Source organism: Chelonia mydas, chromosome 5 (assembly GCF_015237465.2).
Source record: "Chelonia mydas isolate rCheMyd1 chromosome 5, rCheMyd1.pri.v2, whole genome shotgun sequence".
NCBI lineage: Eukaryota > Metazoa > Chordata > Testudines > Cheloniidae > Chelonia > Chelonia mydas.
The window spans coordinates 75,668,297-75,687,751 of record NC_051245.2 but is presented as its reverse complement, the minus strand read 5'-3'; the positions used below and the strand labels follow the sequence as shown (position 1 = coordinate 75,687,751).

The window sequence follows — 19,455 nt, the reverse complement described above, 5'->3', positions numbered from 1 at the left end:
TCAATGAACACTTACTCTGGGAGGCAAAGTTGTAGTGCATTTCTCGTGTGACTCATGCAGAAAACCAGTAATGGATAGGCAAGAGTTTATTTGCTGAGGGGTTTACCTCAATTAAAAGGGCATTAAGGATACTTGACGGTTGCTTAAATCCTCCGAAGTGGCCGTATCGTGGGAGATATTTTGGCCAGAATATTTCCCAGAAACATGTTTCCGCTCTTACTAGGCGCTCACCCTCAGTCTCCCCAGTCTTGATGAGCTAATAGCATTTTTCCTTTGCATAGTTTGGCATTGCCCCACGGCCTGGCAGGCTGCGTGTGTCTGAGGGCCTCGAGGTGCCTGCAGGCTCGCCCCAGCTCGAGACGTGCAGCGAGAGGTGTATATATACCGAGGGAGGGATCCTTTGTCTCCTTCTCCCTGCAAGGAGGCTCGGGCCGCGGAGGGGAGGCAGCGGCGGGGCAGATGTGAGGCGCTGTCAGACTCGCACGTTCCCCATCGCATTACGTGAGCAAACAGCGGCGGAGCAGCCTGCCAGGCGGGCTTGTGTAACTTTGCAAATGTGCCAGAAAGTTTAAAATCCCTCAGCCCTCCTCCTCCCGCCTCCAGTCCAGACCCCAGAGAAAGCCGGAGGACGATGAGAGGCGGGTCGCTTGCTGCTGCTGCTGCTATTCAGAGCCGTGCCCTGTAAACACCCCGGGAGCGGAGAAGCTCCCTCCTTTCGGAAGGTCTCTGCCTCCCCGGGCCGACTGCGGGGATCGAGCCTGGCTGCGGCCAGCGGCGTTTGGCGAGTGACCTTCGCGCCCGGCCGGGGCTCTTGAAGCGGGGAAGATGCACGTGGCGCTGCCCGCGGCTTTGCTCGCCCCGCTGCAGGTGTGGGTGTACCTGAGCTGCACCTGGCCCGCCGGCTGCCTGCCGCCGCCGCGCCACAACCCGCCGGCGCCCGCCGCCTGGAGGCAGCGGATTCAGTGGGAGAACAACGGGCAGGTGTACAGCCTGCTGAGCCTGGGCTCCCAGTACCAGCAGCCCCGGCGCCGGCAGGCAGCGGCCGCGGGCAGCCCCATCCTGCTGCTCCGAAACAACGCCACCGCCCCGCGGGGGGCTGCTGCTGCCGAAGCCGGCGCTGCCCAGCCGCCGGCCGGAGCCGCCAGCAGGGGCTCGGGCGCTCGCCACTGGTTTCAGGCCGGCTACCAGCCGCCCCCCGGCGGCACCGCAGGGCAGAGGAGCCAGGGAGCCGCGAGCGGTTCAGCCAGGAGCCCTCCCCAGGGGGCGTCCCGGCCCAGCGCCCCCCACAGCTCAGGCGCCGGCTCCAGGAGGGGCAACAGCACCAGCCCCGGCGCTGGCAGCCCCCCGCCCCTGAGCAATCTGAGAGCCGGCCGGGAAGATGCCATGGTCGGAGACGATCCCTACAACCCCTACAAGTACACGGACGACAACCCCTATTACAACTACTACGACACCTACGAGAGACCCCGCCAGGGCAGCAGGTACAGACCCGGCTATGGCACCGGCTACTTCCAGTATGGTAAGAGCCCCCCCGCACCTCTCGAGCACGAGCAGTAACACCTCGCCCCGGGCTCCCGCAGGGGCCCCGCCGCTAGCTCCTAGCTGGGCTCCCCGCCGCCAACCCAAACGCCAGCACAGCACATAGCGATAGGCTTTGGCAGTGGGCTCACATCCCAGCATGCTCTGGAGAAATGACCAGCCCTGCCTGCCCCACACACGAGGCAAACAACTGACGCGGTCCTAGGATTCCTAGGATCATATGGTGGTGGTAGGGGCCCGAGAGCCCTCAGGATTTACGAGGCGAGAGGCTGGCAGCAAACAATAGGCTCTGCCTGTCCAGCGAGAAGCCTAAATGGTTCTTGGGACCTAAAGTGTGGCAGGAGCCTTTGGTCAAAATAACTCCTCCTAATGCTTGAAAGTGAAACAAAACGTTGGCAGACATGTTCTGGGTTTGATCGTGCTGTTGTGTGGTTGGTTTGATGAACTGCAGGTCTCCCTGACTTAGTCCCGGATCCCTATTACATCCAGGCATCCACATATGTCCAAAGGGTGTCCATGTACAGCCTGAGATGCGCTGCTGAGGAGAACTGCCTGGCAAGGTAGGCATCTCTGCTGACTTCTCCTTTCCATTAGCCTCAGGCACTTGCTCCAGTTTCTTCCAGCCTGGGTACCCAACAGCAAGGAAACCAGGAGGGAGTAGGTAAAGATAGAGGCCTTGATAACAGGTCCTGAGTCTAGCTTCTTTTGTGGCCTTCTTATAATTTTTCAACAACAGACAACAAGAAAGGGTAATATACTAGCCCTGATTTTTAAAAGTGACAAGTGCTTTTAGGTGCCTCTATTTTACAAAGATTAGCTCATTTGAGATGTTTTAAAGGAGCCTGATTTCCAAAGGGTAGGTACTGGGCCCTTTCTGAAAATCAGGCCTTTTTAAACATCGCTGAAGATAGGTATATTAAAGCACTTGTCACTTTTGAAAATCTTTGTCCCTGATTGTAGCTGGAATCTGATCTTTTTCAACTCTCTCCTTTAATGTGAATAAATCATCTTGTTTCATTTTTAAAAAGGCACCATTTGTGTGGATTAACAAAATACTGTACGCACTATTCTTAGGCAGATGCAATATACCATCTGTGAGACAATCTAGCAGAAAAATATTTGCGATAATCTTAGAATTTGAGAAAAAAAATTCTTTACTCGTGAGTTGTCCCTATCCCCTTGGCAAAGAGAGATTTTTCCTGTTTTGACTGGAACTGAAATTAAGATGGCTGAGTTTCATAAATTTAACTTGTAGAGTACCTTACCCTGCAAAACAACTTTGTTTATTCACCAGTTTCATAAACTGGTTGTAGCATAGCATTAAGGAAACATTTTTGTTAGTTTGCTGCAGGAAAACCAGCAAAGGGTAGCACAGAAGGTTGTTTATGGTGGTCTCACAAAAATGGCTATTTAAAATTGTTCTTGATGGTAGATTGGTAATTAAAAATTTAAAAGGTTAGATTATAATTATTTTAAGATAGACCACATCTGGGACCAAAATGTCTTGATTGTAGCCTTTTAAACTACAATGGAAACAAAATATACTGTGGCCATGAGATCAACTACAAGATATTGTGTTTTACAGAAACTACTGAAAAACAGTTTTTCATGCTAAACAAGGACATTTTTACAGCTATCCATTGTTAAAGTGATCTTATGCTCTTGGCTATTGTTAAACACCATTGATTTCCCTAAATATCAAAGAGTTTCTAACCAGTGCTCATCAGGTATCAGATCCTACTCTTACTGAAATCAGGGACAAAATTAACATCAACAGAAGGACTGAGTCCTAGAATGTTACTAAAGCCTGCATCCAATACCAGAAGCTCCTAAGCACACCACAGAGCATTCTTGAATATCCTTAGCTATTAAAATTAATGGGGTTCAGGGCAGTGATGAGCTGCCAAAATCTTAACTGGTTCCCTCCTCACCCCACGAGGGGGTCACTGCCTCCTGCCCCATCCAACCCCCCACGTTCCTTGATGCCCCCCACCCGGACCCTTGCCCCATCCACCCCCTCCCCTGTCTGCCCCCAGAACCGGGCAGGAGGGTCTCGTGGGCCACCATAGTGGGTGCCCAACCCACCCTGAAGAGCCAGAGGGACCTGCGGGGGGCGAGTTGGGGAGTCCCGGAGGTGCTTACCTGGGGCAGCTCCCAGGAAGTATCTGACAGGTCCCTCTGGCTCCTAGGGGCAGGGGAGCGTAGCTAGGGAGGGAGCAGGGGGAGTGACCGCTCCCCCCACTGATCACAGCAAAAGTGGTGCCTACTCCGTGGGTGCTCTGGGGCTGGAGCACCCACGGGGAAAATTTGGTGGGTGCAGAACACCCACCAGCAGCTCCCCACACCGCACCTGGCCCCAGCTCACCTCCGCTCCGCATCCGCTCCTGAATGCACCGCGCCGCTCTGCTTCTCCATGCCCCCCCCCGGGCTGGGAAGCAGACGGTGGCCTCACACTCAAGCTGAGGGTGGCGGAGTTGAGCTGGGGTGAGGAGTGGTTCCCCTGCGGCCCCCCCCCCCGTGTTACCTGCTGCGGTGTGAGCGGCTCTCCTTGCGTCCCCCCACCCCAGCTCACCTCCGCCTCCCTGGGCCTGAGTGCGAAGCCGCCGCCTGTTTCTCAGCGCGACCCGGCTTCCCGCGCAAACAGCTGATTCGCGGGAAGCCGGGGGAGGGGGGGCGGGGCGGAGAAGCAGAGCAGGGCGGTGCGTTCAGGGGAGGAGACGGATGCGGAGCGGTGTGCTGGGGCCGGGGGTGGGGGGGGGGTGGAGTGGTGGGGAGCTGCTGGTGGGTGCTCTGCACCCACCAAATTTTCCCCTTGGGTGGTCCAGCCCTGGAGCACCCATGGAGTCGGCACCTAAGGCGCCACTTTTGGCCGGTTAAATTTAGAAGCCCTTTTAGAACCGGTTGTCCCTTGTGGAACAATCAGTTCTAAAAGGGCTTCTAAATTTAACAACCGGTTCTAGCGAACCGGTAGGAACCGGCTCCAGCTCACCACTGGTTGAGGGTGCTCTGCAACTTGCTAGTTATCACATATAGTCACAGAGGGTTGAATGCTAGATCATAAGCTAAGAAGAAGCAATTTTGAGTGTCTGCTTAATATTTTGTAAATATACTTACGCCTCTTTTTACATCATTGCAGTTCAGCTTACAGGGCAGATGTTAGAGATTATGATGCTCGAGTGCTTCTGAGATTCCCCCAAAGAGTGAAAAATCAAGGCACATCAGACTTCCTACCAAGCAGACCCCGATATTCATGGGAGTGGCACAGCTGTCACCAGTGAGTGAAGTGTCCAGTATGGTACCTTCTACTTATCTTTTTCATTTGTTAATTGTAATGTGATATGTTTTGTTTCTGTCTAGGGGAAATATAGCTATAGGATTTTGTTCTCCCCTCCCATTTTATGGTAATAGCTCATTATATAGCTACGCATGTGAGGATGAAGAATTGAAATGATCAAATGAAAATAAATAGTTCATACTCACATACAAATGTGAAAATCTGGAAGCCTGTGCAATTTCGAATCAGTTTAGAATATTTGGTCACATATCCAATCTATAACATTCAATTCTGCATAAGTCTGTTGTCCATTTATATTAAATAGAACCAACCAGTGAACTTAAAAAAAGTTATAATTATAGTTCATGCACCAAAATGTATTTTTTACTTTCACATTCACTAAAAAAAAAAAATATTCAAATACTGAATGTGTCATTTGGTTCTCTAGGGGCCCCATTATTTCATGAGTCAAGGAACATTTTCCTCAATATTGAAAAGAGGAATGGGAACGGTCCTTAACAAGCACTTGTACCGATATAAAGACTTAGGGTGATATCTCACTATCATATTCATCTGAAAAGAACTGGAGTTTTACATAAAAAGTGATGCCACAATAGATGCCTTTTAGCTCTGATATACAGTGCGCCACTATCACCTTTGCAAGACAAACATTGGAGAATATTTGTAACATTTTGGGACCTAATAAAACTGCATATGTGCACTTGTCCTTTCCAAGAGACTTGGTGTATATGAGTTTGCAATCTTGTCCTAAATTTAGATATTTTATATCAGGTTTGTGATACTTTAGGAAAGTATAATGTATTTTCTTCAATTCATTTGAAATATGACTCTACAGTTGTGTGTAGATAATGATTAATTTTAATACAATGACAGAGATAATTTATTCATTGATAAAATGATGACTGAACACTGAATTCCATCTAAATATGTACCACAGAGGCTGCCATGGGCCTGATCCAAAGCCCTTTGAAGTTAGTGGAATTTCTCCATTGATTTCAAGGGGCTTGGGATCAAGCCTGCTGCAATAGGTCAAATTGTAAAATTGTTTATTCCTGATGGAACAATTACTATAAATTCAAATGAAGTCTTTTAAACACAGACCCAGCAAGGCAGATGTTTTATTCATAGTATACAAGCCTTTGGTAAAGCCAGAAAAACCCCCAACCCTTCTCGCTCTGAAAATGTGTTTTAGTTTTTAAAAATTTAATGTGAAATTGATAGCACTGCAAGCTGAAATCCTTCGTCCACAGAACAGATAATCCTTGCCCTGCCAATAGGCCCTATACTGACCAGGGTGCGAGTGGCGTTCTTTTAATACTCATCTAATTCTTGGACTTTGAATATGCTGCCAACAAGAATGCCAATTGTGGGGATGGTTTCTCTGGTGTTGATACTGGTCCATTAGTAAATGAACTATAACAACCAATTCATTTCTCAAATGACCTGCCATCAAATGGTACTGTTTAGTCACCATCATTCTCTGAGTCACCTTGTCATCCAAGTTTTTAGCTGGTGATACATTTTATATATATTATATATATATATAAATGTATGTTTATTTTTCATTAAAAGGTGTTTGAACTATAGTTTATTTAATCTTTTACATACACACAGCATACTGAAATCTTTCATAAGCAACAGTAGCAGAATGCTACGCAGACAAGCTGCGGATTTGTTGGTTCTTGCTAGTTTGCTTTCTTCATCTATGTGAGAAAAGTAGAACCATAGAACAAATAGGTGCATCACAGCGAGTTTGTGACACCTAGGACACTCACTCTCTCTCTCTCTCTCACACACACACTCTCAGACTGGAATAGTGCACACTGTGAAACAACCAAAAATATGTTTTTGCAGAACACCTTAACATTATCGAACCAGCAAGACTTTGAATGTCAGTTTATACATTTGAATGTAAGTAGCAATTCCTTCAGATAATCCAATCTGTAATATTAGTACACAGAGGATGAATCTCTAAACAGAGTAGATTGTCCCCCAAACATGTGACATTTTATCATTATATTTGCAAACAATGGAAGTAGAAAAATAACCACAACCCTTCAGCCCCTTCCAGAAATAGCTAACTTGCCTAGAATTTACAATATGTGAAGGTAAGCATTCCTATCCAAACAAACTGTGCCTGAAGGCAAACATTATAAGATGAACCACTGAAGTATGAACAGTTTAAGTGCTTGCTAGTGTTATTAAAAAAGAGAAAACAGGAAATTTTGGGAAAACAAAGCCAATGCAGAGCCATTCTTTTAACAAATTAAAATATGTGATTTGTTTTTATAAGGTTGTGTTTTTATACAATAAAAAAAAAAATCTAACAGTGGTGCCACTGAGAAAAATATATTAACCCATTAGTTTTATGTAAGAAAAAATTTGGCAGGGTGCACTATAAGGTAGATTAGATAGGAAACATTATTATTATTATTTTTATTTAATAATGTTTTGGCAAAATCTGATCTGCCTCTACTAACTGACCTGTGGTCTAATGTCTGTTAGACATTACCACAGCATGGATGAATTCAGCCACTATGACTTGCTGGAAGCAGGCTCACATCGGAGAGTTGCTGAAGGGCACAAAGCAAGTTTTTGTCTTGAAGATACCTCCTGTGATTATGGATACTATAGACGATATGCATGTACAGCACATACACAGGTAAGAAGAGATGGTTCCAAAGAACCAAGAGATTTTCTTTCTTGCAGTTTGCCTTACTTGAGAGATTTTATGTAACATTACAGGCCCCAATTCTCAGGTGCCTTAATTAGCTATGAGATAATCACCCCAGGGTAGGGGGAATCTGCTGGTGGCATAAAACTAGCATAGCAGCTTTTGTACTCTCCTTTCACTACAGCCCTGTAGAAGGTGTGGCTGCTGGAAGTGGATGGCTGAGGCTTTCTTGTACCCTGGCAGATCTCCTGGGGCCATTGACAGCTGATGTACATTAAAACAGTCCTCAAGCTACTCTGATTTAGATTGCGGGACTGGCCATCACACAGCAGGTCCAGGATCAGGGGCAGTGAGGAAATCCTTTAAGGTCTCGTTCCTCTTCTCTCATCCCAATCCACATTCTGCTGTCCATGGCTGCAGTAAAGGATCAGAGCTAGTGTTCTTTCTTCTCAGAGCCTGATAGTGCAAGGTGCTGTGTTTCATCAGTTCCCAATGCTATCAAAGGGGGTTTGAGAGGATTCAGTACATCACAGCATCATGCTCTGTGCATGCATGTAACAGACCTTCAAATTAATGGGATCTGTGTGAACATCATGGGCAAACTATATCCCTTTTTCTGCGGAGGTAGTAATTTTATCCCTGAGAAATGCCAAATATGTTCCCATGGTGGATGTGTCCATATTTAAATCTTAAGTATAATGAATTATCTACAATATGTAAAGTTTGTGTAGGGGTTTTAAAAATAGTCTCTCTCTGTGTAGGTTACAGCATTCACCTAACATATATATTTTACAGCTGGAGTACTTGTGTCACTAGAGTCAAGGTTGTGTCAGCATTTCCACTGTAAACCCATATTTTTAGGGGTTGTAATTGGACTGTAAAACTTTGCTCCAGCCTCAAACTTGGCACGTGTAAGTAGGGCATAAGCTGATTACCAGCTGGGGTCAGGAGGGAATTCCTGCATGGCTTTGTCTTGCATAGTTAAGTGACTTATGAGGATTTTTCCACTAAAGCATCCTATACTGGCCACTGCTGAGAATACCAGACTTGATGGACCATTGATATGTTCCAGTGTGGCAATTCCTATATTCCTAGCAACAAAGTGGGAGGTTTTTTGGACACACAGATCTGGAAAAACCTCTGCTGCCATTTTGGATACCCTCTGAATTCTTGCAGCCATTTCTGATGTTTCAAAACCTGTATTTGCTTGAAGAGAAAAACCCTATTAGGACATTTTCTGCAGGACTAAAGCTATAGACAAATAAAATACAAAGACAGCTCTTTAACTCCAGGAGCTTCCTATGACAAGAGAGTACTTTACTCTTTGCACTGGATGCAGAATTCATCTATGGCCAAAGCCAACACTCTTCTTTGAGGTAGTCAAGATTCTAGTGGCAATTAAATTCACACAAATGAGTTTGGAACTGGAGATTAGGATTCACAGAGCATGCACCTCATGTCCTAACTCACGGGGAAAAGTTCTTTCTTGATTTTTCTTATATTCAAATAAATTTAGAAGGAAAATGGTTTAAAATGGAGCTGCCCAGACAAGAAACAGGAGCAGTGTATCCCTCCCCAACTTATCCCACAAAAATGGCGATGAATATTTTTTGCTGAATTGGTCTCTAAGATTCTAAGTCTTAAGCAGCAGCTATAAGAACTTCCTCTTCAGATAGAAGGGATCCAAAATGGCATTTGCAAATAGTATGTCTAGGACTTTATCGGTGCTGTACTGTCTCATGCAGGACCCTCCTTACATCTGCCAAACTTTTCAAGTGGCCTCATATGTTTCTCCCCAATGGACCAGAATAACTCCTTTTGTTTCATTTAATCAGGTAAATAGGTAAGGAAAAATCTCAGGTGTTTATTTGAACTGTACCCATGCTTCTTGGGCCTGGAAATCCAGGATTAAAATATCGCAAGATTTCCAGTACTTCCTGCTTCCTGTCAGGCTGAAAATACTGTGAGACCAGCCTCCCTCATAATAATTCAGCAATGCTGGTCCCAAGCTGAATCAGAAAGTGGTACATGAAAAAAGACAATAGGAAAAATGATAGCCAAAACTTTCTGAACCTCAAAAGCCATTCAATTGAAATTCACAGAGTTTTAGGTGTAGATTTTGGTCAGTTCTTATCTTTTCTGAAATGATTCCTTCAACTCTTGCAAATAAGCGACACTTTAGGGAATACTGTCAGATAGTACTTAAATATAGCTATTTTAAATTTCAGGTATATGTAATCAGTAAATACCTATTATATTAAAAAAGTGTATAAATAAGACTAGTTCAAAGTTTTCCATTGAAACTGTGTTTTGCTGGAAAACTGGGTTCTCAACAAAATATTTTCTGGGAAATGTGTCTGCTTTCCACAGAAAATTTTGATTTTTAATCAAACTGATCACCTGAAAAATTTTTCAATTCTGAAATGGAACCATGCTGGCCCAGGGAATTGTAGTTTATCCCCTATAGTTTGGATGGGGATCCCAACCTATATCTCCCATCATGTCCTATGATGCACAGCCTCCCCTCAACAAGAGGGGAGACAGTGGTGCATCATGGGAGATAGAGATATAGTCCCTTGGGAAGCCCAGTCTAATAAGAATGGGAACATGAAATGCCTGAACTACAAATCCCATGAGCCTCTGCAGCAGCATTTCAGAATTGAAATATTTCTGGTTTTGGCCAAAATATGTGTTTTTGATTTTCATCCAAAACTTTCCATGAAAAACAACTCCTATTTTCCAACCAGCTATAACAAATACCTATTTATCCAAAAGAGCAGAACAGCTTGTAAGTGATGCTCCAGTCTTTCAGACAAGCATTGTAATTACTGGTACCTATTTATGAATAGTTTTATCTTTAATTTTCTTATGTGGTAGAAACAAAGAAAAGTTAATACAACTGCTCTGTCAGAGCTAGGCAGTACTATTTAAACAAATAAAACTCAAAAAGTTCAGATTCAATGCTTAACTCATTCATTTGTGCCCTTTTCCCCAATGATGTGCACGAAGGAAGCATTGTGGTGTTACCTGAATTTTTTGACTGGGGTTAGTTTGTGTCTGTGTTAATGTTGTTGTTTTCTGAAAATATATTCCTTAGACTCCTTTGCTTGTACATTTTTAGGGACTGAGCCCTGGTTGTTATGACACCTACAATGCTGACATAGATTGCCAATGGATTGATATTACAGATGTAAAGCCTGGAAACTACATACTGAAGGTATGGGGTGTGTTTTAAGAAATCATAACTATAAACCCCTTTAAACCAGCACAGCAGGTTATCAATCCAAACCCAGTTGTAAATGGCATTTTCCTTCCTTCAAGGTTAGTGTAAACCCCAGCTATTTGGTACCAGAGTCTGATTACTCCAACAATGTAGTACGTTGTGACATCCGCTATACAGGCCATCATGCATATGCCTCTGGCTGCACAATTTCACCGTAAGTAGATTCCTCTTTCTCTGTAACTACTTTACACTCATAAAATTAAGATTAGCAAATAGGTTTATGGTGTCAAGAGGTGAATTTTCCATTGAGTAGATAATTGCCAAATGAGTTCTAGCGATGCAAACTTTGTAAGTGGATGATTTAATACTTAGTGTGGAGTGTGCTAGTTTTCGATTACAGATGGAACTTAGGTTCTTTTTTGTGGGAGGAATGGGAATGATTATTTTGCCATTTACAACTGCATATCTTTCAAATTATAGCTACTTGTAATTAAGCTATTTTCTTCAATCTTCTATCAGACCCATAGAACCATTTAAGATGGACGGCACCTACAATAGTTTATCAAAATCCATTCCTCTCCTAGCACAGAACACCTACTAAAATTCTTGTTAGAAAAGTTTGTTTCTGCACTCTTGATTTCAGGATTTATAGGGACTTTAAAATTGCTGCTCCTACCTGGATTCCCAGCTGTTCTCCCTGGCTCAACTCCCTTCTTGAATTTGCAGCCACAAGGCTCCTGATGCTTATCCAATTCCCATACAGAGCATTCACACAAAGCTGTTGAACAGATTGCTGAGGGCCCCTTGAAACACTTTGTTCAAAACAAAGCAAAAAACCACATACAGTTATGTATTACTTTCTCACTGCTACAGCAAGGCCCCCCCCCCCCCCCCCCCCCGGAACAGTTCTTCCAGCAACACCTCATTTACTGTTTCATGTTAGCTCTCTTGGTGTTCAAGCAATGACCCTTAACTATGTCTGGCCACAAATTGTTTTGTAAAAAGCAAATGTACAGTGAACAAAATCAGTGTTTCCTTTGTACTTTAGCTTAACATACCCTCTGAACATTACACAGAAAAATAAGTACTATGTTATAACCACATACAGAGTGAGCTTTCCAGTTATTTTTATACATGATTACAGAATCACATTATTCATGTGTGACATTTAGTGGTTGATTTAATCTGACTGGAAATAACAAATGAGAGCATTAATCTTATGTAGAAACCTTGGTGACATTATTAGTTTTCATTTATTGCTTTGGAATTTAAATAAGTGACCAGTGTGGATTGACAGACCTACATTAATGGGTCTTCACACTGATCTCATTTGGATGTTGCTTAATTACTATGTCATGGAGCACGTCACTCACTGCTGGACTGGCGCCTCCTCCTGGTCGTTCTGGGGATTAGCTCGAGGCCAACACCCACGTCTGCATCACTTCTTCACCACAGTCCACCTGCAACCCCTCTCGCGTCAGGAACTGCAGAATCCTCTTAGTGGCTGAGCCCTCCAGCCATGTCACTATCCGTGTTCCCCCCTTCCGGGTGAGATTTAGTTCCTTAGTAGTCCAGCCACTTCCCCAGTGGCGACTCTCGTCAACTGTTCTGCCACTTCCCCAGTGGTGGGGATCCAGGCCCGCCCAATGCTCTGGGTCCCAGCCCAGGAACCCTCTGAACCGCAGTTACTGCGTTCCTTTGCTTCTACTATCACTGCATTTCCCTGGGCCACTTCCCTGTAGCCACAGCACCCTCCTCAGTCTCAGCAGCCAATCTGGAGCTCCTTCTGTCTTCCTCCCTGCATCACTCTGTCCAAGATGCTACAGATTTGCAGCCTACTCAAGACACAGTCCTCCCTCCTTAAACAACAGGCAGCTACTGACCCTGCTCTGCTCTAAGGCTCTTTTTAACCCCTTACCGGCCAGTGTGGGGCAGATGCCCCATCACATGCCACTTGTAAGGTTTATCTCACTTTGAATGTACTACAAAGTCCTTTGTACTGTGAAATCAAACACTTATCAAGCAGGGCTAAAATGGCAAACATTTGTGTCACCCCTATGTGAAGACCTAGGTTCATATCACACCAGTCACAACAAAGAATAAGACAGGTCCATCAGTGGCCATTAGACAAGATGGGCAGGGACTCAACCCCATGCTCTGGTGTCCTTAAATCTCTGACTGCCAGAAGCTGGGACTGGACGACCGGGGACTGATCACTCAATAATTGCCCTGTTCTGTTCATTCCCTCTGAACCACCTGGCACTGACCCAGAACTGGGTCGCAGAATGGAAGGCACTGGGTCGCAGTGGCTCTGGTCAGCACCACTGACCAGGCCGTTCAAGGTCCCATCAGCAGTGCTGCCCGGCTAAGGCAGGCTAGTCCATACCCTAGAAGCGGCTAGCAGCAGGTCTGGCTCCTAGGCAGGGGGCCATGGGGCTCTGCGCGCTGCCTCCGCCCCGAGCACCGGCTCCGCCTGGCCAATGGGAGCTGCGGGGGGCGGTGCCTGTGGGCGAGAGCTGCGCAGAGCCACTTGTGTGGCTCTGCCGAGGAGCCAGACCTGCTGCTGGCTGCTTCCGGGGCCCAGCGTGAGGTATCCCCACTGCGCCACTGACCGGGAGCCACCAGAGGTAAGCCCACGCCCCAGTCCTCTGCCCCATTCCTGAGCCCCCTCCAAACCCAGAACCCTTTCCTGCACCCCAAGCCCCTCATCCCTGGCCCCACCCCAGACCCTGACCCCCTCCTGCACCCAACCCCTTGCCCCAGCTGAGCCCCCTTCCACACCCTGAACCCCTCATTCCCAGCCCCACCCTGCAGCCCTCACCCTGTGCCCAGGGCTGAGCCCCTCCCTCACCCGAAACCCCTCATCCCCACCTCCACTGGGTCATGGGCATCAATAATTTTCTTCAATTGGGTCACCAGAAAATAAGTTTGAAAAGCACTGGACTAGATGGACCATTGGTCTCACCCAGTATGGCCATTTTTAAGTTCTTAAAAGCAACAAGTTTAATGGCCTTGGCCTAGTCCTTTATTTGTTCTCACCACCAGAGTGTCCATGCTTGTGGGAGAATGAGAAACCGAACAACTGGTGTGCTGCAGGTTATGAGTGGTCATTTTTGGCAGAGCAGTGTGAAGAAACTTTCATGGCATCTCCCTGCACTAGAACTAGCTCTAATCAAAGCCTCCACTAACCGAGCTTCTCTTCACTTGAATTCAAGAAGGGGAGGAGAGAGAAAAGGTTAACTGAAGGGTGTCAGTTAGGGTTATGCATCGTTACTTTGCTTTGTAGCCTCCCCTCTCTCAGCTTCCTAAATTAACAAAATACTGTAATGATATTCAAACGTACAAAGGAAAGCAAGTTCTCTAGTTCCTTTTGTGCTGCATGTTAATACTGATGTATAGATATTTAACACAGGTGGGTTAACTTTGTTTAGTACTTGTTTGCTAATGTATGGTATTTAACAAATTTTTCCTTTTTTTTAAAAAAATAGATACTAAGATGCAAGAAAATGGACGAGTCAGTGCCCACTGTTTTGTACTGTAATATCTTTATATAAACTTCAGTAGGATATGAACACTTTACAAAAAGCAAAAAAATTCAACACAAACTTTTATGTGGTTTTGAAGCATAATGGCTGCTTCATAAAATGTGTAACTGGATTTTTAGCATTCAAATTGTCACTTAAAAAAACTATTGCAACGTGTGGGGTTGGTGATTTATGCACAGATTTTCAAATTCTAAAGGAAATTAACTCATTCACAGAAAAATAAGGTTTTTTTGTGTTTGGTTTTAAACTCCACTGGAAATCAGAGTGCAGATAACAGCAGTTTGGTCAGTACACTATCTGTGAATGAGCTGTAATCTCTTTAAAAGGTAGCAAAAAGTATAGTACTAAATAAAATGCAGTAAGTAGTAGTAGTGCTGGCTAGCTCAATGAATGCCAGAACAAAGACCTTCTTGGGAGTGATGCTCCTGCCATTACAGTAAAAGTAATTGGATACATTGGATGCAGAGGAGAAAAGTATCCTCAGTTTTCAAGGAATATTAACATATAGCAGAAAAACGTTCATGTATGCATTAGTTACATCCCATATACGAAATTTATGTTTATTTTACATTTTTAATATATTAGTAGGTAAACCATTTTCTCAAGCTGAATGCATATTGGGGCTTTGGCCATAAGTCTGTTTTACTTTTGGAGCAGAATTAAAGAATTTAGCCACTTTTCTCTGTGAATAGAGATTTTCAAAATGGGGGTCTTAAAAGGATTAATTCAATGCGAGTAAAATGAACTAAGATGAACAGCTGTCCACCAGAAACAAGGCTTCTGAAAGCCACATTGGATAGTCCCTAATAATTAGTTGTAGGAAAAAAAGGCATGAATTGAACAGGCTAACCAATTACAACAACTGACAAAAGGCAATCAGCTCAGAGGCACCACAAACAGAAATAGGCCAAAAGACCTATCAGGGTGTTCTTATTGAGAAAAGGCCTTTTACTTGTATTCTCATTAACATTATGTTACAGTTAGTACTTTACTTGATTCTTAATTGCATATTTGGCTATTCAAAGACTGAAGCTTAAAATATTATACAATACGTATAGAATAATTGTTGGTGTATGCAACAACACAGGAAGTACTTTCGTTAAGTCAATCATGAAATAGTCAAAGTGAAAAACTTTCAGCCCAAATTAACAAGATACATCATGCTGCTTACTGGTGGGGGTTCACAAAAGTAGAATTATTTCACGTATGCAGTTGACCAATCTAAGCTAAAGCAGCTGTGATTTTTGTTTTTTAAACTGTGAAATTATTTCTCACATTGTCCTGATACTTCTTCCGAAGATCACAGATGGTGCAATGCTCAACCTGCAGCTCACAACATGTAAAGCAACAGCCAAAGCTCAAAACCTTTAGAGTTTTAATGGTATATATCTTTATGTATTTGTGTAGCTTGAGGAATACTGGAGTGTTTTGTTACAAGGTTGGGAAATATTTTAAGCAATATTTGCCATTATTGCATGCAGTAGAACCATGCACATTTAATTTTGAAATTGTGTTAGTTATCAGAATATCCTTGAGGACTATGGATCAGCGAGTTATTTCCTACATATATTTTGTTGTTTTAAGATCATCAAATGTTTGTGTCCAAATCACAGTCATGTTCTGGCACAATAAACCGAAACAACTGTAACATCAACACTTAACCAGACTGACACTGATGACCTAAGAACCATTAACTCATTGAGGGAATGTCCCTTTATGACTACTCACTCACCTTTCACTTCTGCATGCAGGCTGGGTCCAGTTTACATCTGCAGGCTGCTAAGTTTTCCATTAGTTTTCCTCATTTGGTTGGTAAAGATAATTTTAGTTACTCACCAAGTGGGTATCTAACTCAAGCAATAAAAAGTCTGAAAACTAGACTTGGCACATTTTACTGTAGTAGGGCTCTATGCATCAGCCATAAAAGTTGTGCCATTATCTCTCTTTAAAAAGCACTGTTTTCATGTGTTTATAATTGACTGTACCAATATGTTCCAGACTGAAGTTTGGCTTTTGAGGTCTGAGCTCCAGAACAATTTCTGTAAATGGATTAAAAACAAACAAACAAAAACACGCACACACACACACACACGCAAGCATATGAATGAACAAATGCAGGTACATTTAAACCTCCTGCGAAAAGTGATTCAGGCCAAAATTTCCAACCTGCAATGAAGGCTCTGAAGCTGCAGCTTCTTGTGTGTGGGCAACTTGTACATGTGCAGTTGCATGGAAGTCAGTGGATACATCTACACTGCAAACATATACCCACTGCAGCAAGTCTCAGAGCTCAGACCTAGGCTGGTGCTACAGAGCTAAAAACAGCAGTGTGGATGTTCCTGTTTGGGCTGGAGCTTGGGGTTTGAAACCTGGTGAGGGGAGTGAGTCTCAGAGCCCAAGCTGGCATGTTTTAACACCATAGCACAAGTCCCGCAAGCCTGGTTCTGTAGAGCAAGACTCTGAGAACTGTTGGGGCACAGGACATTTAGGCTCAGCAATTACCGAGGAGCCGTGCAGCCAGGAGGCACTCTGAGGTGTGGTGTTTTAAGAGAGTAGTTCTGGGGGTATTTACTCTGTAGATGCCCTCAGATCTGTGGGATTTTCCTGTAGCTGTGGGGGCATCTGCAGGGTTGGAGAGCCACACCCTCTACTTACCTCCCTACTGGATGATACCTCAAAAATTGTGGAAGTTTAAAAAGGAAGTTTGCTGAGTATCTTTGGCTCTCCTGTAGGAAGACGCATTCTGGCCTTTAGTGCAGATGCTTGGGATGCCAAATGATCCACTGATTTAAGAATCTTTAAGTACTCATTGACATGATAGGTTGGTAAGGCGCCATCGACACCATCATTGGTAAATGAACACATTTTACATGTTGATCTGATAGACAATGGAATTTCTTTTCTTTAGCTAAATGCTGTACAAGTTTTAAAACATTTGTTTTAAACAATGGGAAAAGAAATGAAATTTGCACACTGTTCAAGAGTACACGAATGGTCTTGCTTAAATCAACAAAAGCTAGGAATGTCAGAATTAAAGTTGGAAAAATTAACACAACCTGTTCTTAACTAATCCTGCTGAGCTGTAATGCAGGAGTAGAGAAGAGTTGATTTACAAAGCTTATGAGCGAATGTTACTAAATGCGGGGAGTTGCTGGCCATAATTCTCAATATCTTGGTCGGTCACTGCAGGTTTGATCCAGATACCTTAAGCCTACTTTTTTCATGCTGCAATATATTTAAAGGGAATGCTTGCTTTTTTGTAGGAAATCTTTATACATTGTTTTGATGTAAGAGTTTATTTTATAAAACAAATTTTATTGTGTAATCATTTTTAATAGGCTTTGGGCCTATTCCTGTGGTCTTTGAAAAGGAGCTTTGCCCTTGATCTCAAAGAGCGTAAGATCAGTCCAAGAGTTTGCAAAATTTCAGAAGTACAGAAATGCTTCTCTTGCAGTTTCAAATTTCTTTTGAAAATGTTAGAGTGTGCATGAAGCAATTACCTCCCACATTTCAGGTCTTTAGAGAAATGTTGCATATAAGGAACATTCCCATGCAACGGACTCATTACAAGACAGCTTTGCTATATTTGTAAAATCTTGAAATACATGTTTGATAATAGGTGCATATTTCTAGACAAAAGTATTAAAAGAATGAGAGATTGGTCATCAGTTGAACCAACAGATCATGTAGATGATATTTTTTATGTTGCACACCCAAGTTTACTATGCAGTATTGAATGGTGCGTTCACCGAAGTTTAACTTCATAGTCCTTTTATATATCTGTTTTTTCAGTTGTACCAGTTCATACCAAAAGGATTATTTTCATTCATAAAATTGAAAGTGGTCTATCCTGTGCCTCACATTATGCCAAATATGTAGGGTCTTTTTACATTCCCCAGATTAAAAAAGGTGCTGAAATAACTTGAATTAAAACCAAGAAGTGTATGCTAATAGGTTATTTTTTGTTGTTGTTTTAGCAACTAAATGCTACAAATTCAGTGAAATGCCACTTGTTTTTGCAATTTCTTGAAGGAGTTTTCAATGTTTCCTTCACTGTTTTCCAAGAATCTTTATTTTAAAACCTCTATCTTTATTTGAAGAGCTTTTATTTATAATATTCAGACACTAGCTTTGTATTCTTCATTGCACTTTCATATTCTTGTGTTACATTGCCTGTATTATGGTTGCAAGTTTATGTGAAAATGACTTGAATAAAATGTTTCAAGTGTTCACACGGTCTATTCTGCTGCACCTAGGTTCAACATGGGCCTGATCCCTTTGTCACTGAGGTCAACTGGAGTCTCTTCATTGTCTCCACTGGCACTCGGCTGCGGCTACATATGCGTCAAAATGGGAATGATTAAAGTTTGGCAAAGTTATAAGCACCTTATAAGTCTTATAATGGGAAGTGTCAGGCAACCAGCAGCAATATCAGCTCTGCTTATAATACACAAGAATCCAGCACAAATACAGAACATGTTTATAAATCTTAGGACTGGGTTCCAAATTCACTTTTGAGTGTAGACCTTTAAAACTCAAGAATACTCTGGGACCCAATTGTCTGAGATGGTTCTTTATCTCATCATGGCAGTTAAGCCAGCTGGGATTAGTGAAATGTATGAATGTTTTAATAAGGTGATCCTATGAAGTGCGTGGGCCTGTGCTAACTTTTGTTTCTCGGGGGTGCCTGTGCCCGCAAAAGAGGAGGGGTGAGGGACTGGGGATTTATTCTTTTACCCACAAATGCTTTCTTCTAGCTACAAAAAAGGAAGCAGTCAATACTTGTTTGGCAAGTGAGGTTACATGGCAAATTCCTGAAAAAATGTACAGAGTATAGTGATACCATACCACATTTAACTTATGTAATTAGGAGCAGGAAGTAAAGGTCTTCTAGTATGTCCACACAGCATTTTGGAGCAAGCCTCAGGCCTCTGAGCCTGAGCTCCAGCCCAAGCTGCAACGTCAAAGTACTGTCTCTACAGCTGTTTTTAGAACGCTAGTATGAGCCCTGCTATCTCACACTCACTCCAAAATGCTGTGTAGTCATACCTTTAGTGTTTCCTGGGATCTTCCCCTCTGTAAATATTTTGAAAATGCCCATCATTCACTGTAAACTAATAAATAAAAAATTGCTCTTCAAGAAGTATTTCCTAAGCCCAGGCTTAGTTCATCTGTGACA

At 43.4% G+C, this 19,455-nt stretch overlaps 1 protein-coding gene across 2 annotated transcripts; it reads left to right on the top strand.

Moving 5' to 3' along the window:
• Positions 1-264: 264 nt before the first annotated feature.
• Positions 265-18,506, top strand: LOX (lysyl oxidase). Of its 2 annotated transcripts, XM_037901611.2 has the most exons (7): positions 265-1,519; positions 1,991-2,099; positions 4,676-4,813; positions 7,340-7,496; positions 10,630-10,725; positions 10,830-10,945; positions 14,220-18,506. In XM_037901611.2, exons 1-7 carry the CDS (start codon positions 826-828, stop codon positions 14,224-14,226), a joined length of 1,317 nt encoding a protein of 438 aa, XP_037757539.1. In that variant the 5' UTR covers positions 265-825; the 3' UTR covers positions 14,227-18,506. The 2 variants fall into 2 exon arrangements, with proteins under 2 accessions (XP_037757539.1, XP_037757540.1); XM_037901612.2 differs by lacking the exon at positions 14,220-18,506 and having other exon boundaries at positions 421-1,519; positions 10,830-10,949.
• The last annotated feature ends 949 nt before the right edge of the window (positions 18,507-19,455 follow it).

Excerpts from the sequence above, each read along its gene's own strand:
- LOX (XM_037901611.2), top strand. The coding sequence starts at position 826 with ATGCACGTGGCGCTGCCCGCGGCTTTGCTCGCCCCGCTGCAGGTGTGG. Across the intron at positions 1,520-1,990 it reads CACCGGCTACTTCCAGTATG|GTCTCCCTGACTTAGTCCCG; the intron begins GTAAGAGCCCCC and ends GATGAACTGCAG. Across the intron at positions 10,726-10,829 it reads CTGGAAACTACATACTGAAG|GTTAGTGTAAACCCCAGCTA; the intron begins GTATGGGGTGTG and ends CCTTCCTTCAAG.